At 49.2% G+C, this 24,475-nt stretch overlaps 1 protein-coding gene and 1 non-coding gene across 3 annotated transcripts in view; both read left to right on the top strand.

Moving 5' to 3' along the window:
- Positions 1–24,475, top strand: part of MCM10 (minichromosome maintenance 10 replication initiation factor) — a 48,903-nt gene that overhangs the window by 19,437 nt on the left and 4,991 nt on the right. For both annotated transcript variants that reach the window (XM_075552365.1, XM_075552364.1), the window contains exons 8-19: positions 3,539–3,706; positions 5,144–5,260; positions 7,198–7,397; positions 8,658–8,758; positions 9,647–9,757; positions 9,892–10,012; positions 11,134–11,362; positions 13,537–13,681; positions 14,380–14,498; positions 15,949–16,062; positions 19,150–19,295; positions 24,341–24,383. In XM_075552365.1, the coding sequence (XP_075408480.1) occupies positions 3,539–3,706; positions 5,144–5,260; positions 7,198–7,397; positions 8,658–8,758; positions 9,647–9,757; positions 9,892–10,012; positions 11,134–11,362; positions 13,537–13,681; positions 14,380–14,498; positions 15,949–16,062; positions 19,150–19,295; positions 24,341–24,383 (1,614 nt within the window). The remainder of the gene's footprint in view (positions 1–3,538; positions 3,707–5,143; positions 5,261–7,197; positions 7,398–8,657; positions 8,759–9,646; positions 9,758–9,891; positions 10,013–11,133; positions 11,363–13,536; positions 13,682–14,379; positions 14,499–15,948; positions 16,063–19,149; positions 19,296–24,340; positions 24,384–24,475) is intronic.
- On the top strand, positions 22,441–22,603 carry LOC142452168 (U1 spliceosomal RNA). The gene has a single exon (XR_012785203.1). It is a non-coding gene; the product is annotated as a U1 spliceosomal RNA (small nuclear RNA).

The following is a 24,475-nucleotide window of genomic DNA, read 5'->3' as shown; positions in this document are numbered from 1 at the left end:
GTGACACTGATCGGGTTGTTGTGGGCCCACGATGCCGTCACTTCCCAGGCCTATCTCTAAGTAGGCTTCACAGTTCTTGGAGCACCTCGGCTGTCCTGTGGGGTTTTTTTCTGCAGCTGTACTGCTGAGGAGGGTGTGCGGGTACACCCTCCTTGGCGAAGAGCTCTAGCTGGCAGAGGAATTACCGTAGACAGAGAGATCGCATGGGAGGTTGGGTGGATGTTCCCACAGTAGCATGGAGCTCCACAAGTGGTGGTTAGGCGTTTCCCCAGTCACTTGTAGGGCCTCAGGATTTAGGCTGGGGGTGGCCCCAATTTTTGTAGGGGAGAACCCCCTGCTGCTTGGTGTGTGGGAGAAGACCAGCGTGAATTCCCCAGCTGCTTGCCACGCCAATAAATGCGGATGGGAGCTCCCCCAGTTGGGCCTTCAGAGTTGCCCTAGGCAGAGGGGAGTGGCCTGGAGGCAGCTAGTGGCTTGTGACAGGAAAAAGAGTGAAATGAGAGGAAAAAGTGAGAAAGAGGAAGACACAGACAGGAGCAATAATGTCAAGCAAACCAACACCCACTCACCCACCAACAACTAATATGCACAGAGTAAACAAAGGTGAAAACAGTGAAAAAAGAAAGAAAACAATAAAAAGGAGAACTAAATCTGTTGAGGTTGTGGTAGGAAATAGAGAGGAGCTTGAAGGAGAGGGGAAAAGATGAAAACATGTAAGAAGAGCACAATGAAAGACAAAAAGGAGGAGAGAATCTTAAAACTAGTTCAATAGTGCTGTGCTGTGTGTAGCACTGTCTTAGGGGTCAGGCTGCCCACTGGGAGGATAGGGTTGCCCTAGGCCGAGTGTAGGGGTCTGGGAACCAGCAGTGGTATGTGCAAGGAATTGGAGCAGAGAGAATCATGCAAGCAGAGAAAGAGGCAAAAAGTACAAAGACAGAAAGAGGAAAGAAAGAAAAAGAGAATAAAGAGAAAGAAGGAAATAAGCCCAACTGAGTTCACTATGATTGGCTATGATGGTAAAGAGGGAGGAGAGAGAGAAGGAGGAAATAAAGAATAAAGATATAGCTGATCCCTGATTGCTTGAATGTGGGGACAGAGGGGTTTTAGACCCTGCCCCAAAATGGCAGGTTGGTGTACCCTTTTAATGCCGGGACCCAGTGGTGCTGGGCAGAATTGCCCTAGTTGACAAGATCGCCTTAGAGATCTGATGGAGGTTTCCTCAGCAGCACAGCGCAGTGTAGATGTTTGTCCCAGTTGCCTTGTGTGGTGTACAGTACTCCCACAGAGGGCAGGCTGGAGTTCCTCCTGCTATTTGGGTTGATTTGCCCTAAGCGGAGGGTAGTGGCCTGGAAGCCAGTAGTGGCGTATGATAGGAGAGAGTGGCCGAGAAGAGGAGAAAGAGGGGATAAAGGAGAGAGAAAATAAAACTCCAACACAAACCTGAGCTCGTTGAGACTGGGTGCGGTGGGAAAGTTAGAGGGCTAGTGAATAGAGAGAAGAAATAGAGCAGTAGGTAAGGGAATAACTGAGACTTGAGCCCCTGTCCTTGAGGCTGGAGGAGTTCCAACTCTTCCTCAAGGTAGCGGGTGGTGTACCCATTTGCTGTAGGGTCCCACAGATGCTGTGTGGGGTTACTTCAAAAGCAAGCTCACACCCGTAGCCAGGGGTCACGTGGGTGCTGGAGTTCGCTGGTGTACCTCCCTTGTGCTGTATGTAGCACTGCAGCAGGGGTGGTGAGGGGGCTCTGGGTGTTCTCACAGCCCTGTCTAGGGCCCCAGGACAGGCAGGGCCTTCCCAGCTATGTGTAGAATCCCTGAGAGGGAAGCTGGGGTATTGTCCTATCTAGTCTGCTGGTGCTTACTAGATCAGAGGATTTTACTTTTAATCCCCCTGGCCAGCTAGAATAAAATCAAATGAAATTGTCTCTCACAGTCACTGGGCTGTTTAAAGCTGACACTTGCTACAGTGGGTCGTTGGGTCTTCGTTATGCGAAAAGCCGCCAGGCCCTGCTGCTGAGTTCTTGCATTCCTTAGCTAGGTTTCTTCTTATGCTGATTTATGTTGAGAGACTCCCATGTATGTGCTCCTTGAAGCTGAGCAACCAGACTTGGGTTTGAGTTTTAAACCAGTAATATATATTTCACTTTTTTTCTTAATGATTGTGATGTGCTCCGATTTGGGGGCTGTCAGTCTGACCCCCAGAGGGGGAGATCCAGCTTATTAGGGGGGTTGTTTCCTTCTTGGCCAATTGGACTAAATTTGCTCCCTGGATTCCTGGCTTTCTGCCTATTTTCTCCCACACCGCGATCTTCTTAAGGTAATATATTTTTTCTTCTACTCTAAATTATAGCTACCCGCCACCGCTCCCCAGGCTGTGAGCTCAAGGCAGCCAAGCACACGGAGAGCTCCGGAGTGGGGTTCCCCTTGTGTCTGGGATTCTGTCCCCTCTTGGGCGTCTGCCTGCAGGAATCACTGCTCCCGGCAAGGGCACAGCCGGTGCCTGCCGGCTTGCACAAAGCTAGAGCGCTTTAAAGCGTTCTTGGTTTGCTTTGTGAGTAGGTACCCTGGTACCCTAGTTCTAATTTCAGGACTCCACCTCCCTGTTCCTTCCCAATTTTCTGGTCTGGCAGCAGGAGCCCTGGATGGATGAGTCTTATCTGGTCGCCATTTTCTCCAAGCCTCCAACTTTAGATTTTTATGAGATCTGATGGCAGGGTAATGATCTGAATCTTAGACTCATAGCCCTGTTACAGTGAGCACGTCTGGTTTTCATAGGATTATGGTCATAGTTGTGTCACAGGTGGCTGCAGTGACGCTGAAGTAACAGGTGTGGAGTTTTATGTGAATGCTCTTATGAAGCAGTGACAAACACCAGGAAGAATGGTAACAGCACTCCCCATAACTCAGAGCCGCACACCCAATGCCTCTGTGAGGCAGCTTCACTCAATATCATTCAAATTACTGTGCTTTTGTAGTTTCTAACAGTAGAAGTTATTCTAGTAATCGAAGTGGTCAGCATTTTGGCTTATGCTTCTTCAGAGGGTTAACAATACTTATGAAGTCATGCAACTTACAACTCATGCAGTTTTCTTAAAATTATGGTGTGCGTTTTTTTTGTTAATCTTCTAAGCTTAGCGTCGATTTAATAATGTAGAGCTGGAACCTTATTTTAAGTATTGTTAAGAGCATAATTAGTCAATGATAAGTCAGTGATTTATTGTTTACCTGATATCTATTCCTATCAGTAAGTTACAAACTTGTATCCAAAGCATAGCTTGCCTTTTCCTCTTTCACCTGTGTGTGTGCGTGCAGGAGTGTGTGTGTCATGTCATGAGGAAGGCACTGCTGTCTCCCTGCAAGGGCTGGAAGGGCTCTCCCAAAGCCCAGGGGAGGGATTAATGTATACTTAACAGACTTTCCGGTGATTGGCTATGTAGTGGGGGATGTATGTTTTTTTCCATACTAGAACCTGCAAGTCTTAGCTGGCAATAATGTAACCCATTCGTCAAACGTTATTAGAATATGAATATTTATTCCAGGGGAAAACATTTAGCATATGGCGGCTGAATGATCTTCGGGACCTGACGCGGTACGTGTCATTGTTCTTATTTAGAGAAGTTCACAAAGAACTCTGGAAGACCGAACAAGGCACTGTCATTGGGTTACTCAATGCTAACCCCATGAAGCCCAAAGACGGGTCAGAGGAGGTAAGACTTTTTCCAGGCACTGCCCCCTCTTGCCTTTTTTTTTTTTTTTTTTTTTGTCTTTATGATTTAGCCAGGTTTTATCAATAACATTTATGCTGGTCTACTGCTGGGCAATTAGTCCTAATTCTCTATCATTCTATCTCCACTAATGTGGACTTTTGTATGTGCTTGTTGGTTCTACCAACCCCCCAACACCCACTCCACACACACATTCACACACTATATATGTATGTATGTATGTATATGTATATTCTCACATTCTCTTGGCCTTTCCTTCGTGGTCACAAGACGGCTTTGAAGCTTTAGCCCTCCTATCTCCGTTCAGGGCAGGAAGTAGAGGGGGAGGTTGAGCTGGCGTTATCAATCCCCTTTATCAAGAAAGCGAACACCATGAGAGAATGAGTTGCCGGGGGCAGGGGGCTCTCAGGATGCATAAGGTCAATGGGCACAACACAGCCCACAAAGAACAATGTGCTGCATCCTACTTTGGTGAGTAGCCACTGAGGTTTTATAATTGGGAGTGGCTATCTAAGGTACAGCTGTTAGTCTCTCCCTGTCCACATTAAAGAAGACTGGACAAAGTGGAAGATGCCTGGAAGCAATTAGTCCAAAGGACTAATGGAGCATGTAATACCCAGCCTTCGTGTCCCTGAGCCTACTGCTCAACTACTGCTGCAGGCATCTCTGGAAGGAATCACATTGGGAATCCTGAGTGGAGCGGGAGAAGAATGTAGCATATAGCTCAGAACCAGACAAACAACCAACCGTGCAGGTCTGATCCTTAAGCACCTGCAAGCCTGCAGCTCCTCTCAGCCTGGCAGCTCACCTTTCACCCAACAACAGACCTTAAGGTGAACGGTAACACCCAGGAGATATGCTCTCCACAGACCAAGCAGCTGGCAGCCCTATAGAGCAGCCTTTGCCCCGAGATGGACAGCTCAGCAGGCAGGAGGGATGGAGATGGGAAGAAATGGGAAAGGAGGCTGTTACATTGTAGGAATGGCAAAGTAGACCAAGAAGTACCGTGTATAAAGTGCTGAATCGGAAAACACGTTGCTCAGTCACTTTCACTCAAATCACAATACAAAGTTAGCAAAAGGAGGGAGGAAAACCTGCTCCCCACATATTTTTCTTCCCTGCTCCCATGACCTGGCTTAATGCATTGGCTGTAGCCATTGCTGAACAAACCAGACCTGGGTCCATACCTGAGGCTGAGCTGCTCACCACCCTGCATCATCACAAGGAGGGAATGAGTGACCTGAACTTGACTGTTGAGCAGAGAACTTTAATGATGTCTTTCATATTCCCTTCTCTACGCTGCTTCATAACCTCTTGACGTCAGATTCCTTTAGACTAGTAAAGCCTCACATCCTTACTGACCAATCTTACACCCATCCTCACCTGCCGTGTCTCCTACCTCACGTCTTTCTTTTATAGGTGTGCCTATCTGTTGATCATCCTCAAAAGGTCTTGATTATGGGTGAAGCGCTTGACCTGGGGACCTGTAAAGCGAAGAAGAAGAATGGACAGCCGTGCACCCAGATGGTTAATTTGGTTGGTTCCCACCTTGTTCACTTGGGTTCTGCTACTACCGAAGGGAACTCTGAGGAGTAAATTGTAGGTACTTTAGCTTGAGCGACCAGTTTACAACTGTCCTCCCCAACAGAAAGGGGTGACGGAGGAACTGGATGTGAGTTTTCCCAGACAGTGTGGTCACAAACAGTTACGCATGACCAGTTTCAAAAGGAGCATGTGTGTGTGTGAGGGGTGGGGGGGCAGGGCAGGGAGAAGAGCATGTGTGTGTGTGAGGGGTGGGGGGGCAGGGCAGGTAGAAGAGCATGTGTGTGTGTGAGGGGTGGGGGGCAGGGCAGGGAGAAGGTAACCTCTAAGGATGGTGATTTTTTTTCTTTTTGCCAAAGAACTAGAAACTACGAAAGTCAGGTTTTTAGTTTCCTTCCGAGATCAAGCACTTAGCAGCGAAACACACGGATATCTTCCCTTAGTTTACATTGTATCTTTTCATCAAACTCTTTTAAAACATCCTTCTTTGAGATCACCTTCACATATCACACCACCCGCCCTTGTAAAAGGATACCATTAAGTACTTCTAGTACATCCACAGAGGTAGGCAACCACCACCTCTGTATAATTATTTCTCCCATGCCCATTAGCGCTCCCCTGTAGCCTCTAAAAATCACAGACGTGTTTTCCGTCCGTGTGGTCTGCTTATTCTGGACATTTCCCGTCAGTAGGATCCGATCACACAATGGGGAGCCTGTCTGGCTTTCAGCGATCAGAATGTCTCGTGGGTCATCCACTCCTTGTTTGTGGCTGAATAATGCTCCATTGTCTAGACAGACCACGTTTCGTGATTCCACTCCTCCGCTGGTGGACATGGAGGTGGCGTCCACGTTTGGCCATTGTAGATCGTGATGCTGTGAGCGTTCGCGTGCAGGTTTTTGTGTGGGTGGGTTTTCACTTCCTTTGGATGCATATGTAGAATTGCTAAATCCTACGGTCACTCGATGCTTACTATTTTGAAGAACTGCCCAACTATTTTTCAAAGTGACCGGCCCGTTGTGCAGTCCTGCCACAATGAATGAGCTCCCCAGCGGCCGGCCACATCCTCTCCGGCGCTCGTTAGTGCTGTGCTGTCTCTATTGCAGCCATCCCCGTGGGTGTGCAGTGGGTATGTTAGAGCTCTTTGGAAGGAAGCACATGAGAGGTTTGGGTGTCATCTCTGGGGAAGAGAGGAGGTCTCCGAGGGAAGAACCTCACAGAACTCCAGTGGAGAGCATGGCATTGGGGCGAGGGCAGGAGCTCGGCATTTTCCCATGGAGTTGGCCCCTGACCCCGGGCACACGCGCCCACATGGGACCAAGGCTGCCCAGCTCTCTTCAGAGTTAGATCAGGAGGCCTTGTGACCCGTCATGTCCCCTGCTCCCCAACCCCCACTCCCGCCTCTTGCTGGTCGAGTATCAGGGAAACACGCAAGCCACCCCTGGCAGGTAGGGATGGCTGGGCCTTGGGCACATCAGCCAGGGCCTGAACCAGCATCTCCTGTGTGGAAGGAAATTAGTCCACCACCAGATCCCTGAAAAATCCATTGCCACCAGACCTCGGAGCCCACTGCATAGAAGGGTACTTGGTTTCTTTGGCTGAAAGAACAGCACTGCCCAGGAGGCAACCTGGGAAATCCCTAGAAAAACCTCACTCCTAGCTGACGTTCATGTACATTTTGGAGATGAGCATTAGGTCTTTTGCTTTAACAGTCCAGGGCTCCAGATGGAAGTTAGGGGAAGAGCTTTCCTCTTAGTAGCTGCTTAGCTCTTCCTTGTGGGGAGTGGTCTTGGGTGTCATCAGGGGGCTGGGCACGAACAACTGCATCATGGGAAGCTGAGGGGGAAGAAGTGATCTGACCCCACCCCCACCCCACCCGATCCCCCCTTCTGCCCTGGGGCCCTAACCCTCATGCCGCTGCTCTGTTGCAGAATGACTGTGAGTACTGTCAATATCACGTCCAGACGCAGTACAGGAAGCTGAGCGCAAAGCGAGCCGACCTGCAGTCCACCTTCTCCGGGGGACGGATTCCAAAGAAGTTCACCCGCAGAGGCGCCGGCCTGAAGGAGCGGCTCTGCCGCGACGGCTTCTACTACGGAGGCGTCTCTTCCGAGTCGTACGCGGCCTCCGTGTAAGACGTTGTTCTCGGGGCTTCCGGCGGCACAGGCTGCATTTCTCGTGCGAAAGGGTCCAACGGTTGGACTTTTCTGTAACTGTCACAAGCTGCCTGTTTAGGTTCTAGGATCCACCGCCCGCTGCATGTGCCAAGGCCGTTTATTTCAGGTAGAAAGGAGAACACACGCTGAGTCATGATATTCCCGAACGTACAGCCCAGACTCCTGTCTGGCTTCTGATGGGAGAGTGCGCCTTTATTTATCCGTGTATTATAAAAGCACATCAATGGCACGTCAGCATTGCTAACGCACGGTCTACCCCATTCCACTGGATAGTGTTTTCCAGGGTACGTTAACGTTAGCATTACCAGCCCTGAAATCATCTCCAGCAGGACTCAACCGAGCGAGCTCGCAGCCCTCAGAACGCACACCCTACTGAACAAATGCCCCTCGGTGCAGCGCCGCAGGGGGAGGAGGATGCGGGTGGGGCTGCTCGGGCCCTCCATAGACTCCCTGGCCGGGGGCTCCGAAGCCAGGAAACGCACGGTGTACAAAGAGCTGCAATGGGACTTTGTCCTCGATTCAAAGCATGGACTTTATTCTCGATGCAACCGGACTTAGCCGAGGGAGCTCGCACTTCATTTGATAACATTGAGCACATTTTAGCAATTTAACACAGCCTCGGCATTTTTTTCCAAATGGCAAAAGGGAAAGCCCTTACAATATAGGCAGATTGTGTCTGCCTACCAGAAGCTGTCTGTGGCCCCGCGGCCTCGATTCCTGTTCATTCCTGCCTATGTGCGCTCCTCCGCGTCCTGTTTGTGTAGCATGTGCAGATGTCTATACTAGGATGGAATGAGAGCACATGGGCACTACAGCTGTGTTACCTTCTCTTTTGCCCCGTTCGATAATTTATTATTTTTAGGCATTAATTTCAGGGGCTCTGACCATTTATGGCTCAGTTCCCTGTGGGTGGGCTCTGGTGTTCTTTCTGACGTTCACCATTACAAACAGGCTGCAGGAAACACCCAAAGCTTTTGGATAGTCCATCGTCATTGTCAAAATCCCTGACTCCTCGATCCCAGGGCTGGCATAACCTCAAGCGCCCTGACCTCTGCCTGTGAACCACGTGTGCCACGGGGTAGCCGGCTTCAAGCTCCAGTGCTCTGAGGAAGGGAGGCGGGCGCTTTCTGATAGCTGCACCACACCTCCTCGAGCCCATCAAGGCACTGGGGGTCAGTGGTTTTTCTTGGGGGGCGTGGCTCTTGTCGTTTCAGTGCGGCGGCTCTTGCTCCGAAGAGGACTATTCAAACCACTCTGACCGACATGGTTGTCAAGGGCTCGAACGTGATTATCCAGGAAACGCGACAAAAACTCGGTAACCTTTCCACATTGGAATTTCTTTCTGCGGCTCAGATAGTCTGTGGGGTTGACAGTGGTTATAATGTCCACGCCTCACTGAGACTCGGGAGCAGTCAGGAGTCACACCTGGCTGGCTGGCTGGCTGTCTACTGTGAAAATGAGTCCTCTTTCACCAGCTGCCACGAGGTCAACTCCCACTCCCGGCGACCCTACGTGTGCCAGCGGACACTGTGCCCCAGAGAGAGTTTCCAGGGGTTGGGCTTTGAGAAAACACTTACCAGACCTTTCTTCCAAAGCGCCCCTGGGTGGGCCTGAACATCCAGTCTCTCAGTTAGCATTTCAGCACGTTCCCTGCTTGCCTGACCAGCCACTCCTATGAATTTCCTTGGACTAGCTGGGCCTAAGCCTTTTTATTGCCCAGCAGTAGGGCCAGTATTAGGGACCCGGTTGAAGCTGTCGTTAAAACAGTCTGGATCAGAAAATGCTGCCCCTCCTGCTGTGTATTGGTAAGTGTTGTTGAGTCCGCTCCAGTTCACAGCGACCCAGTGTAGCAGACCGAAACACCGCGGGCCTGAACCAGTCTCACACTTGTTACGGTTGAGCCTACTGGTGAAGCCACTGTACTATGGCTTTATTCATAAACTGGTTGGGGGTGAGTAGGCCCTGGGCCATATATTCCAGAAATAATTCAGGAAAAAGCCCAGCACATATTAATTACCTAGTTTCCTAATAACTAGAAGCATGATCATAGAGGCAGGGATTGTTTCTTTATTTTTTCTTGGTGTTTTTGTCTACCTCGTTTGTAAATGACTATATTATAAATATGGAAATATGAGCTGGTGACTCATAGGCCACCAAGGGGACTGAAGTTTGAATCTGCTAAGTTGGTGTCTTGGCATTACAGGATTACCACAGAAGAGCTTGTCTTGTTCTGAGGAGTTCAGAGAGCTGATGGACTTGCCTACGTCCGGAGCCAGAAACTTAAAACGACACTTAGCCAAAGCCAAGACATCAGGTACGGATGGTCCACTTGGTTCTAACCAGTTGCCCTTGAGCACCCCAGGTCCCAAGTGTGTCAGAGTAGAACTGTTCTTCGTAGCGTCTCTCTGCCTCCGATGAGCCTTCTCAGACGGTGCCTTTGTGTTTTAGGGGTCACGGGGGGCCCTAACCTTGCTGCTATTCAGTCTATCTCAGCATCAGCCCTCTTAAAGCAGCAGAAGCAACACCTACTGGAGATGAGGAAGAAGAAGTCAGGAGAAGTGCAGAAGCGGTAAGTAGCAGTCGAGAGGACACTGGGAGGTGCCTCAGAGGGTCTTCATGGATTTAAGAAAATAGGACTTCTCATTTTGGTTCGCTGTGTTTGTGGTGCGAAATGTCTTAAAAACTCCTTTCAGCGTAACCTAAGCAGCATTTTTGGCTCTCTGCTCCTTACTTGTGCTAGGGAACCCGGATACCAGATGGGCTGGGTCTTGGTCAGTAGTAAGGAAAAGAGGGAACCTTGGAAGAAGGCTTTCCAAGGGGAAGCCATCCTTTTACCTGTTTGGCTCCCATGTCCTGGTCTTGCGCAATTGGGCTTGTAATGTCCGCGTAAAGCCAACATGTGGAGGTTGCCACTGTACCAGAGGCATATTAAAGTGAGACGCTAAAATAAGCCATGCACAAGGCCCTGGCTCTAGAAGGAGGACAGGTCAGAGGCGTCTGCGTTGTGATAAGAACTCCTGTCGACAGGTGCTTAATGTGGGCCTGGCACTGTGGCGTCCTGACTGCATGTGGCCAGTACTCTGGGACAGGCATTCTTGTCCTTATGTTGTGACCAATGACAGTAAAGGTGAGACAGCCAACTTCCTAACTCAGCTATTCCAATATTTTGACAACGGTGCGGTCCCAGATCTGGACTCCTGACGGATCCGTACTTCCATGACCACGGAAGTCCATTGTAAGCGAAGAGGCAATCCTTGGGGAAATAGGGGGATGGGTTTAGGGACTCGGATGCATTAGACTGAGGCGCAGCAAGGGAACCCTGCAGGACTTTTCCTCCTGTGCTCACGGGAGGCGTGGCTGTCTGGGCTCAAGTGTGCTCTGCACAGCATTGTGGGCCTTGTAGGAAAGGAAAGACCTGCCGCAGGCTCAGCCTGTGGTCTGCCAGACTGGGTACGTGGGAGTGCAAAGAACACTGGCCTTGGATTACCTGGGCCTTCTAATCCCAACATGATTTGGGGCTTCAATTTCTTCACGTGTTTTAAAATGATTGGGGCTAACTGATAGCTGAGGTCTTTATTTATTTTTAAATAGCCCTGAAAACTGTATGTAAAATACCACGCACCTCTAAGATCTCCCAGCGCAGTTCCAAGGCCCTGCTTGCTTATTTTGTTTCTCGGTGTTTCTTTAAAGATTCCTCCAAAGCGCGAGTCAGGGGGCGCACCCAGCTCTGCCGACCTCTTCTCGGCAGCCCACTTCTCCACCACCACTCACAGGAGCTGAGCTTCCCAGGCGGGAAGGCACCCCAGCCCCACAGACCCCCAAGCTTGGGCGAGGCGTCGCTGAGGGAGAGGATATTCTCTTCTTTGATGAGTCGCCCCCACCAAGACCAAAACTGGGTGCTTTAGCCGAAGCCAAAAAGGTAACTGGCCCGGGTTTATCTTCCTGACAGGTCTGCAAGGCACAGCTTGAGTCCCCAGCATTCATACTTTTGTACCAGGAAAGACAGCTATCTAGCAGCTATTTCTTCGCCAGGAGGCCTGTAGTTGAAGCAACTTAAGATGATAACGGTATCAACATAATGCTGTTCACTTAATCCAAGAAAGGTAGCCACTATCCATGCTTTCTGGCTTAGAGGAAGATAATGTGTCACAGCTGGAGAGAGTGGCCGGGGGAATCCTTCTTGGAACTGTTTTGAGGCCACAGAGTAACACACTGCCCTTCAAGCTGGTTTAACAGTGGGCGCCTTCTTCGAAAGCAGTCTTCTACAGGAGCCCTGACTGTAGACCACCAACAGCCATCACTGATGGAAGTGGAGGCGAGATGTCCTCAGAACCCCACTGCCCAGCGCCTGCCTCCTCTCCACCAGAGTGCCCTCATGCCACCCCCCTGGAAATCCCCGCCCCCCCCAGTTCACTGAGATAACCAAACTAAGGGCAGAAGACTCACTACAAGCCAAAGCTTTACACTTCATAATGCTGGTCCTAATCACAATACTAACAGCAATTGCCAACATCTGCTCATCGTGCTCCAGACCTGTGATGCCTTGCGTACATGTCCTCTGCTGCGTACAAGTGCATGCTTTGCATACTTTTGTCTCGTTTGCACGACGACAAGCTTCAAAGATAGCTAGTGCATCGTCCAGTTGCACATAGATGCATCAACTGAAGCTGAGTGTTTAAGTAATTTGTCGAAGAACACAAGCTCTGTCTGGGAGGCTGGCCCCAGCACCAAAAATTAAGTGGATTCCTGCCCCTCCCCCGAAAAGAATTTGTTTCAAAGGACGACATTGACTCTGCAGCTCCGGGAGATGGACATATCTGATCAGAGCACACGGGAGCAGATGAAGGGGCAGGAGGAGAGAGTGGAGCACAGCCTGGCCCACCAGGCCGTGAAGATGATGTTCCTGAGTAGAGCAGCCAGTCCACAGAGAGAACAACATGGCTGGCCCCACTATGAGAAATGATGCCAATCAGTGACTAAGGGCGATACAAGGGACTGCACCGGAGACACAGTGTGGGAATTGCACCTGACCTGATCCTACCACACCAAGGCAAAGCACTGGGGGAGTGCAGCGGAACAGCAAGGGAATGGAGTGGCAAGGTCCCCAGGGAATGCTGAAAGTGGACTTTGGGGCCAGGGCGTGGTGCCCCAACAGACTGGACTGGAAAACGCTCCTAAGGGCCAGCAAACGATCCTTGAACGAACTACAAGCCTTTCTTTTGTGAAAAAAAAAAAAAAAAAAAGAACGCAAGCTCTTAAGTGCCAGGGCTGGAACTCAGACCTACCGTATATACTCGAATATAAGCCGACCTGAGCATAAGCCGAGGTACCTAATTATCACCCGGGAAACCAGAAAAACTGATTGACTCAAGTATAAGCCTAGGGTGGGAAATGCAGGATGTGAATTAACACAGAGACCAGAGGGGAGAGACGGAGCGCACCCACAGACACATCCTTGCCAGTTCAGCTGCCGGCAAGTGAATCACTACAGGTGCTTCTGCGAATTGGAGCCGTCCACGTCATAGGACGGCTCTGATTGGTTAGATGTGAGGAAACAAACATTCAAAACCCTGCAGTGTCAGCGGGGCTTTGAATGAACAGTGGAGGAACGGTAATCACCCGCGAGATGTTACACCTCACTGGGGTACCACTGACCCGTGAATAAAGCGAACCCCAGTTTTTCAGCACATTTTTTGTGCTGAATAACAAAAATATGTGCTGAAAAACTCGGCTTACACACAAGTATATACGGTAATTCTGTTTTACTCCAAAACAGATTTCCAACGTGGTAACGGGATTCCTGAGTGTGCCCCAGAAACCAAGGAGTTTTCTCCCGGGGCTGAACAGGAAAGTCTGAAATGTCTTCCCTGGTCGGTCTCCTGTAGTGTGAGATCTTCACAAAATGCCTGCCCAGCCTCTGCAGTCTACAGTCTGGCTAGGTTACACTGTTCGAGACCTGTTTCCCTTGCATTTACTGTTGTAATAGTTGCGTAATGACACAAAGAGACGAGGTGCAGGTTTACAGATGCCTGCCTCCTCCTTCCGATGTTCATCTCCCTTGCCCTTTTTTTCCCACCCCCTCTCCCACCCCAGTTAGCTGCCATAAACAAATTAAGGGCAAAAAGCCAAATTCTTACCAAGACGGACCCCAACAGCATTAAAAGGAAGCAGAGGGACCCGGAGACTGTCTTGGAAGTGATGGAGCGGGTAGAAAAGAGCACCACCCCTTCTCCTCCAGGTACGGCAGCGTCCCGGTCCCTGATTCCCACAGCCATGGTCTTGCTTCCTGTTCCTTCTGCGGGGGGAGAGGGGGAAGGGGGGTGCCCTTGAGTCGGTGCTGGCGTGTCTCACGTACAGCCCAACCCTGCCTGCCTCGCCGTCCTCACAGGTGTTACGTGGGAGCCCCTGAGTGCAGCCCCTCCACACAGTGGGCCTAAATCGAGTTTCCGCCGGCTGCAACTGACCGGTCTTTGTGATCACATTAAATTTCAGTGAAATACACATTTTTAACCCTCGGGGGGAAAGATGGCGCGTTGTTGGAGCTTTGTATTGACATTATCAAGGCTTCCTTGAGAGACATGGAATCCCTTTAAGATGCTCTATTTTTCTCTTTAAATTGTGAAGTTGGCGGTATAATTTGAAAATCCATTTACGAGTAGAATTTGTGTGACTATTATTCATAATAGCTCCCGGTTTAGAGAAGCTAATGCAGCAGTGGAATCTGCCATGACAGCACTCTGTAGCCTCTGTTCCACTTCTCAGCCTGTTTCCTAAGAACTTCTCCCACTGAACTTCTCCCACTGATAGCAGTGGAGAGAGTAGTCTGCATGAAGGGCATGGAAGGCAGAGCCAGAAAGAGGCGATGGAGGCTGAGTGGGTGGACCTCGTGAGCCTGCTGACATTCTTAACAGTTGATCTCTTTCCTCTGGGCTCTAGCTGAGGGTGAACTGGAACCGGCCAAGAAGAAATGGAAGGAGCAACTTGCCTACTTGGAATCTGAAGAATTTCAGAAAATTCTAAAGGCCAAGTCTAAGCACACAGGCATCCTCAAAGAGGTGAGAGAGCCCAAAAGACAGAGGGGATTTGCTCGTCACCGGCCCTGCCTTTCCCCGTGCCTCCTCTCTAATGGCAACTACTCCATCTTGCTCCCTTTTCCTGAAGTCAGACTCACAGGTCACGGCAATGATGCCGCGAGTAACGCCAGCCTTCACCATAAATATGGTAGGGTCACCAAGATCCGGCAAAAGAAAAATGAATGCATTCGATGTCACTCACTGAATGCTACACGCAGGAACTTGAATCGCTTTCTTTTTTGCCGTATATACTCTCAATAAGAACACACTGGTTTAAACAAGGAAAACAACAGAAATAAGTATTTCAGTGTGTTGCTACCTAGGCACAATTACACTAGAAAAAAATTATAAAGTAGACTTAGGTTTAAAAGTAAATGAGACAGCTGGGAATGAAGACTAATAAACATGTGTTTTCTTGCTGACTCTTTTAATACTGCCGTGGGTGTGTTTCTCAGACATTGTGATTTTTTTTTTTTTTTTTTTGAGGATAAAACTGAGGACCTTACACACACACCAAGGTACAGTCAACCCTTGATAAGTGGCGGCATGGGAACACCACGCGCACACATTTTAGGGTTGTATGTAACAGCTAGGTTCTAGGGTTGTGTTCCGCTTGTCAGCCGCCTAATACCCCACAGAACGTTCAGAAGCCACGTGGGAACAATTCTTTGTTGGGGGTAGGGCGTGCCTGCTCAGGATTGCAGAAGGTACTGCATCCTTTGCCCCTGCCAGTAGTGCCCCTCAGTCACTGGGAAAGCAAAGAACATTCCACACACTTTCAAAGCAAGTCTCTTCCGGGCAGTGCCATCCTCAGGAAGGTCTGCTCTTCATTCCATTAACCATGCCTAGCCAAGACCTGAGTGGGGACTGGACTTGACGCCCATTCGGGAGAGGTGCTAGAGTCACCCACCCAGACAGTCACCCCGAGCCCTGCTTCTGTGGCCACCAGAAGGCTAGACCCTTTTCCTCTCTGTAGCGGCAGTGACGCCAGAGCTTGCCTGCACTCTGCTGGGCACAGTTCTCTTCCCTCACACCTCTTTCCACTTGTTCTAAACAAAGGAATGTCTCCTGCCAAGCACTTGGCCTGGAGACTAATGTCTACTAGGCTGGGCTGTTACTGCGAGACTCCTGCTGAGTAAGTACATCCCCTAAGTTGAATGTGTGGGTACTTGACTCATTACAATGTTGTTCAGAATCTTTGAGGTTTTGATTTTTATTTGGTGTTTTAAAAAGCTGGTGGGTTTGTTTTTGTTTTTTAACCTACTAAAGGTTGTTTCTACTTAAATCTTCCAGTGGCTGTCAGCTCATTTAGGTTTTATCCAATGTCTTCATAAAATTAACCTGTCTTTTCGGTTCTCTTGCTTATTAATGAGCTGCTACCCGAATGTATATATGATTCGGTACCAGGCTCCTTCGTGCCTTGTCATTGCAGGCTGAGGCGGAGCTTCAGGAACGCTATTTTGAGCCACTGGTGAAAAAAGAGCAAATGGAAGACAAGATGAAGAACATGAGAGAAGTGAAGTGCCGCGTGGTGACGTGCAAGACGGTGGGTGGAGGCGGGCTTGGGGCCTGCGGCCTTGTTTGTGCTGCCGGTGTCGCAAGTTGAGAATGTGGGCTCATATCTCATGTCTGGAGACCAGCTCGTGTTGTTCACGTAGACTGGAAACAAACCACACTGGGAAACCGGTTACAGATGAGTTTCCCCTGGCTTCAGACCACCGCTCCCAGCTCTGTGCACAAGCCTCTGACATCTCTTTCCCCTGGACCCCTGCATCAAAGTTATTCTTACTTCCCTTTCTCAAGTTCCTAATATCTCCTTGATCTTCACAACCTCTGGGTCCTTGGCTAAACTATCTGACTTGGCATTATCATATTTATGTCTTTGGTGATTCTTTCTTTTGCAAGAATTCCAAGGAGTTAGAGATGAAAGAAGTCCCAAAGTCCAGCTCTTCTGAGATGCTCGTCTGCTCCACTGAGTGGATTCTATTCCCTCGTGGTTTTAGTTCTGCGGATTCACCGCAGTGTCGCACAAAAACTCACAGAAGTTCAAGATGTCTCATGTGGTGGGTGCTGTTCAGTCCAAAATCCAAAGGTCGGGCAGCGGGGAGCCCGATGCTGGATCCAGAGGACATTTTCCGCTCCTGGCTCTTGCCAGTGATGAGATCACACCCCCTGCTTGTCAGCGGCCCCAGAATAGCACTGCAAAGGAATCCTGCTCACAGTTCCTCAAAGGCAAATCCCATCAGTAGCTTCCGCCACTTCTTACCAGACTGGTGCAAGGCAAGGTCGTTTGGTTGGGGGAGCATGGGGGAGTACATGGGACAATCAAATGAACATATAGCCCTTCACCCAAATATAATCCACTCTCCACCCTGGACTGTATCCTGTTTTTGTACACGTGATGTAGGGCCTGTGGCAGGATGTTTCCAGTAGGCATGGGCCTCGTGCTAATCTTAATCAGCCAGGCTTCCCGGTGCCGCTCCAGAAGCAGCATTTCTCCTGTGGCATATCCTTCCTTACATCCATCACAGTAACAGCAGCCAAACTGCCACCGAGTGGATGCCAACTCTTAACAACCTTATTGGACCGAATAGACTTGCCCCTGTGAGTTTCCGGGATGGTAACTCTTTACGGGAGTGGGAGGCCCCGTCTTTCTTCTAGGGAGCAGCTAGCTGGTGGTTTCGAACTGCTGGCCTTGCAGTTAGCATCCCAACTTGTAACCACTGTACCACCAGAGCTCCTCTTTTGGTTTGTTTGTGGAGTAGAGCATGCCCTCCAAAGTGAGACTATCCAACCAGAGGTGTATGAAATCCAGAATTATATCACGTAAGGCATTACGGCTGGGAGGACCATATTAATTAAGCATAATTCAGTGATTTAGTTATTAAAATAAGTCTCGAGTCCAAGTGTGACTGATATTTTTGTTCATGTTTTCAGATTTTCCAACTTACGTCTGTTGGGAGATCCCAATCCTAAGTCCTCTTTCCAATATCAATAAATGAAAAGTGTTTGCAGAACACAGCTCTTTCCATTGCCACTCACTCAAATTGTACCCCAGTGGCCAAGCAGCCGAAGAAGCGTGTTAAAGGCGGAAGAGGCCTCTACCGAGAGCAATTTCTTGACTTTTATTCCTATTAAAACCTTAAATTCTCCTGTCCATGTGGGACTTGGCCTTGACTCCGGTGCCATCGAAGGTTTCCTTCGGAAAGTTCCCGCCTTGGAGAATGCACAAAGGTGACCATTTTCAAAGATCATCTTTAGAGAATGAAGCAGAAGGGCCCCAGTTTGTCTCAGATGGCCGCCTTTATTTATTTACCCTGACAGCCAGGTGAATCTGAAGAGATCGCTGGTGATTTCATTTCTGACTGTGGCTCTGAACAACTCATCACAGACATACACAGCGGCTCCCACCCCCGTCCCCCAGGGTATTGTCTACCGTTCCGTGTTGTCTCACTGGGCTTACTGGACCAGAAACAAGGCCCTGGGGGGCTGCATTTCTCTCTGGAGGCTGGAGGGCAGAATCTGTTTCCTTGGGTTTTTTAGCTTCTAGGGCTTGGTCTTGGGACCCTGGTGGTGCAATGGGTTAAGTGTTGGCCAGCTAACCATAAGACCAAAGCCTCTAGCTGCTCCGGAGGACACAGATGGGGGTTTCTACCCCCATCAAGGTATGTAATCTGGGAAGCCTACAGGGGCAATTGATTTCACCCTGCTCTGTAAGGTCACTGAATTGGAACCTACTTGATGACAGTGAGTGAGTAGGGGGCCCTGCTCCTGTTCTTTGGCTCATCGCCCTCTTCATCTTCCTAGCACCTCTGTGATTTACTTGAGTCCAGCCAAAGCAGCAGTTCTCAACCTGTGGGTCGCGACCCCTTTGGGGGGTCAAACGACCCTTTCACAGGGGTCACCCAATTCATAACAGCACCAAAATTACAGTTATGAAGTAGCAACGAAAATAACTATGGTTGGGAGGGTCCCCACAACATAAGGAACTGTATAAGCTCACGGCATTAGGAAGTTGACAACCACTGAGCTAGATCATCCAAGAAGATCACCCTATCTTAAGATCAGCTCATTGGGAACCTTAATTAACTGCAGTCTTGAATCCCACTTTGCCACGGGACCGCCTTGGGGGCTGGGTCAGCCGGCCACAGCGGGCATTTCACTCTGCGTTTTTGGAGGTTGCCGAAAATTAGAGTCATTTATCTAGACTCTGTAATTACCAGAAATTACATTGTACTCCCCTGGTACCCGCTTCGAGCTTTACCCCCCATTTCTTGTACTTTTCGGCACTACTGAGGATCCAAATTAAAAATCAGCTACTTAATATTCTCTGCCTTGGGTTAAGTTTATAAATTAAGACTAATAATACACTCTTCTCCCTCTGACATATTTGTCAAAGAACCAGATAGGCCTCCATAGATAGGTCCCAAGTAGGGGCGACCATGGGCTAACGTGTGTGTGTGTGTGTTTCATTTTATATATTCACCAGCATGTATGTTACCGTCGTTACCATGTGCTCTGACATCAATTAGGACTCACCATTGCCCTGGGTGACACAGTGGAACTTCCCCGGAGGGTTTCCGCCATGGCTTATTATTTGGAGACTTAGCACATCTTTCTGTTGGTTCCGCAGTGTGCCTACACCCATTTCAAGCCCTTGGAGACCTGCATCAGCAAGCAACACGACTACCACTTCCATGATGGCGTGAAGCGCTTCTTCAAGTGCCCCTGTGGAAACAGGAGTATCTCGCTGGACAGGCTCCCTAAGAAGCACTGCAGGTAGGAGAACTGCCAGGGACTCACGGGTTCTTTCCCATTCCTACGCCAGGCTCGTCCAGCGGAACATTGGACAGTTGTTCTTGTGAGATTTGAATCTTTTATTTCTAAGGCTTCTTTTTTCTTTTTTATTAATTCAAATATTCTTTATTGATCCTAAAGTAAATCAAAACAAAACTTGACTTTGTTCTTTAAAAAAATCTTTAACTGCAGCAGGGTGTGGTGTTGAAACCTTCATTCAGTCAAGGCCTTGGGGTCTGGAGTTCAGAGCTCCCCAGCGGTTAGTACCAGTTTAACTGGCTTCTGGAGAGTCCAATGGCATTTTCCTAAGGCTTCTTAACCCTCCTAGATACCCTTGACACTAGAGATGTTGAAAGGAAGAGATCCTGTCTACTCACTGCCACATCCCATGGTTCACTAACTAACTACTAACCCGCTGCCCTTGAGTCGATGCCAACGCTTAGCGACCCTGTAGAACAGCAGAACTGCTCCTGTGGGTTTCCGAGGCCGTCGCTCTCTACAAGACTAGAAAGTCTCGTCTTTCTCCCATGGAGCGGCTGGTGGTTTCTAACTGATGACCTTGAGATTAGCAGCCGAGCACGGAGCCCACCATGCCAGCCATGCTTCGGTTTCAACTCAGAGACCCAGTCTAGGGCTCCTGAGACAATGAAGCTCCACAGGACAGGTAGCCTCGCCATCTCCCTCAGAGGGGCTGGCAGCTTTGAACCGGGGACCTTGAGGCTAGCAGCACAACGTTTACCCATCAGTCTCCTGACTCAAAATAAGCCCTTAAAAATTTTTTCAAGAATTAAATGAAAGGTGGTTTGACAAATATATGTGTAGTTGTTGGGGCCTCTCCACCCTTCAGGAGTTCATCCTCTTTTTAAAATGATTGTAAACATTTGCATGTGTGTCTCTTAAGGGTCTTCTGGCTCTGTCTTTTTTGAGGGCCGGGGTGTGGGCTTCAGTAGCATTACATACACAGGTTTATTGCAAACAATGTGTGCTTAAACATGTTCCTGGGTTCAATAATGGCTGTAGACAGGTTTTGGGTGTGAACAAATATCTTGGTCTCCTTAAGGCACCTTCTCCACAAAGGTCCAATCAAAACAGTGGTTTCCAAGGGAAATTGCTGAGCCAGAGAAATTCCAGAAGAATTCAGACAGAAGCTTATGACAACTATTTTTGTTTGTTGTTTTTATCCCAAAGGGTATTGATTGATTTTCATGAAGGACACAGGTTGATCATGGTAGTTTATCAGGAAGAAGTTTTAAGAAAATTAGAATCTGCACTGGTTATCAAGAGAGCAGACAGGTTGTACGGGGGAATTCCTTTCCAGCACAACCAATGCCCCTGCGGGTTTTCAAGGAGGCCCGGACTGGCCCGGGAGAATTTTGTTGGGAAATTTATCTCAACCACCGGACCTCGCCCCTTCAACTTCTTTTGTTCCCCAAACTCAAAGCACGTGGAGCGGAACATGCTTTGGGCCCCTCAAAGTTATCCAAGCATAGTGCTTTCTGACGTCGTGTAAATAAAGAAGATGGCGTTCTTCAGGGGGGTGGGGGCGGCTAGAGACGTTGAAATGTCCTTTCAGAAGTCTATGGACCTGGATGGTGAGTGGGTCAAGAAGCAATAGCTTCACGTTTGGGTAGTTTCATACACGTCTCTGTGGTTTTGTAGCAGTGCTTTGGACTTACCCCTTCTCTGCTGTTTCTTTTTTCCCTGAGCTCTGTGTTTTGAGGATACCCTTGCTCTCTGTACCCTTCTAGCCTATGGTTTCTAACTGGTCATGGCACATAGCTTCTCCCTTGAGCGTCCATTGCCTTTCATCGACTCTGCCCGGGACGACCTCCCAGGTTGCTTCCAAAGCCCCTCCATCACCGCGGATGGTTCTGTGTCAGAGTTTGAGATCTACCCAGGAGGAGCACTGACTAGCTAGCACCAGAATTGCTCTCTGCAATTGCCAGAGCAGTCTAGAGTGCCGTCAGACGTACACAAGACCCTCCGTAGCCTCCTGTCTTCACCAGCATGTGGCGCTGCCCAAGTGAACAAGGGGATCCTGAGAATCCATAATAATCTCCCTTCAAGGTTTCCCAGTGCTGCTTTGGGGGAAGGTGGCCAGGAGCCCGGGCTAGTGCTCAGTCTTCATCAGGAACCATTTCCTGACAGTCTTTCTGTTACCTACATTGTCATTTGTTTAAAGTATCTTTAGCTTGACACCTCATCCCTTTCTAATACAGGTTACAAACCATGTTGCAATAGCAAGCGTTTATGTGAACATGAAACTGAGGCAAAACCGTTTCATGTAGGATGATTAGTCAGTGGGACTCACAAATGAAGCGGGCAATGTGCTTCTGAAACCCCATCGGAGATGCTCTTATTCCTGGAAGAGCAGCTATTTCTCTCGACTCTGATTAAAAGGAAGGGACCAAGAGGCTTTTCTTAATGAAAGACTATAGAGCCAACAGTCCAGGTTGTGTTGACCGTGTACTCTGTGTCCTAATTACTCAACTGTGCTTCTCAAGTGCAAACCGAGCCGTAAATATACAACCGGGCACCACGGCGTTCCAGTAACCCTTGACTTACAAAAACAGCTAGCAGGTTGTATTTGGACCACAGGTCATATCTTTCGTAAACCTCATTATTTATTTATTATTGGGCTGTGAATTTCTTTTGATAGATACTAAACCAGTCTTAAGAATGTAGTGTCTCTTCCCTGGGAGAGGGACAGCAGAGAAGGGGGGAAGGGAGACTCCGGATAGGGCAAGATATGACAAAATAACGAGGTATAAATTACAAAGGGCACATGAGGGAGGGGGGAAAGGGGAGGGAGGGGAAAAAAAAAAGAGGACCTGATGCAAGGGCTTAAGTGGAGAGCAAATGCTTTGAGAATGATTGGAGCAGGGAATGTATGGATGTGCTTTATACAATTGATGTGTGTATATGTATGGATGGTGATAAGAGTTGTATGGGTCCCTAATAAAATGTAAAAAAAGAAAAGAGGAGAAAAAAATGATTAGGGCAGGGACTGTACAGATGTGCTTTATACAATTGATGTATGTATATGTATGAACTGTGATAAGAATTGTATGAGCCCCTAATAAATTGTTAAAATTAAAAAAAAAAAAAAAAAAGAATGTAGTGTCTCATACATACCTGGCAGGGGAGACACCATGATCATGAAGGTGGTTTCCCAGGGCGAGGCTCACCCATTGCACTTGGGGTGTGCTGACCCCTGCGATTTCCCCAAATGCGGGAAACTCGACTGCAAAATTTGTGGTAGTGGGGGACTGCGTTCGCGCTCTCCCCTCAGGGGAAAAAAAAAATGTAGTGTCTCTTTAATTCGTATGGTTCTTAAACACAACTTTAGAACACAGAAAATAGGAAGGTTACAAAACTTTTGTTCTTCCTTAAATAAGACTGGGCTCTGAAAAATGAGTAAGCCACAGATCTAGAGGCTGGAGGAGGTAGCCATCAGACATTTTTCTCCCCAGAAATAAGCCTCAGAGTAAGCTTTTAAGAAAATGAAAGGGATACTAGTATAGGACCTGGGGTTTTTGTGTGTTTTTTAAAACATCTTATTAGGGGCTCATTACAACTCTTATCACCATCCATACATATACATACATCAATTGTATGAAGCACATCCGTACATTCTTTGCCCTCATCATTTTGAAAGCATTTGCTCTCCACTTGAGCCCTTTGCATGAGGTCCTCTTTTATCCCCCTCCCTCCCCGCTCCCCCCTCCCTCAAGAGCCCTTGATAATTTATAAATTATTATTTTGTCATATCTTGCCCTATCCAGTGTCTCCCTTCACCCCCTTTTCTGTTGTCCGTCCCCCAGGGAGGAGATCACCTGTAGTTTTGCTTCTCAGTGGACTGTCTCAATGTTCGCAGCAGCCAAGCCTCTATGAATAACTTCCCATCAGCCCCAGTGGCTCACCGTACAACGCACCGTACAACGCCCCCCCCCTCAACCAGCCCTCCGGAGCCCCTCGTCAGCCCGTGCCCGGTTGTGTTGTTGTTAGTACCATTGAGTCAGTTCCCACTCGTAGCAAGCCTGTGCCCAACAGCAGGAAGCACTGCCCAGTCCCGCCCCATTCTCGCAGTTGTTGCTCTCTGAGTTCATTGTGGTGGATTCTGCATTCCGTCCATCTTGATGCCGTCCTTCTCCCTGGCCTGATGTTCCACCCCAGGGACTGATGCCGTCCATGAGGCCCTACTTCACCGTCCTCACTGTAAGCAGTCCGGCTGTGCTTCTGAGCCAGAACCGTTGGCCCGTGGCCTCTCTCATGTGCTCACCAGCACCCTGACTCGAAGGACCGTTCTTCATTATTGCTCCTTCGTCCTCTCCTGGCTTCCCCATGCTTACGAGGGCGGGCTCGGTTCCCAACTTGCAGTCTCACAGTGCCACCTGTCAGAAACCAGTGTGCACCCATCGTGTACCCCAAACCAAAGCCACCACCAGCACGTCAAGTCCCACGCACGGCAACCGAGTGGCACACAGTGGCGCCAACCCCGAGGGTTTTCGCAGCTGTAAATCAAATCTCCCCAGAAGCAGGCTGCCGTGCCTTCCTCCCCAGGAGCAGCTGATGGCTGCAAACCACCCACCTTTCGGTTGCAGCCTTGACCGCCAGGGTGCCGCCCTCTCATCCCATGCAGTGTGGTCACACCTGTGGTTCACCTGGAGCCAGCTCTGCCTCTTGGTGGCCCCGCGTGTGTCATGGGTGAACTGGGTTTTCAGTAGATGCCCCCCCACCTTCTGAGGTGCCTCTGGTAGCTCTAGATCTCCAGGTTTCCACTTAGCAGCAGAGCCTGTCTGCACCGCCCAGAGACACAGTGTTGAGAGAGGTGAAATTCCAGCTCTGGCAAGGATCACCTGGAACTCGCCAGCATGCTCACTGCGCCCAAGGAGTGGGCCTGGGCCTCCGGTTGGGCCACGTGATCCTGGAGCAGGAGGACCGGCACCCTGCGCCGAGCAGCAGCATTTGCATGTGTGCGGCCCAGGACCGCACCTGCTGAAGCGAACCCCTTTTCTCTGTTTCAGTAACTGCGGCCTCTTCAAATGGGAACGGGACGGAATGCTAAAGGTAGGTCATTGGCCAGGTGGCTAACCGCAGAGACGGTGCAAATAACAGCGAGTTTCTAATTAAAGTATAATCATTTCTAATTAAAGTATCCT

The sequence above is a fragment of the Tenrec ecaudatus genome, chromosome 6 (assembly GCF_050624435.1).
Source record: "Tenrec ecaudatus isolate mTenEca1 chromosome 6, mTenEca1.hap1, whole genome shotgun sequence".
In the NCBI taxonomy this organism is placed as follows: domain Eukaryota; kingdom Metazoa; phylum Chordata; class Mammalia; order Afrosoricida; family Tenrecidae; genus Tenrec; species Tenrec ecaudatus.
This window is presented reverse-complemented; position numbering and strand designations above follow the sequence as displayed.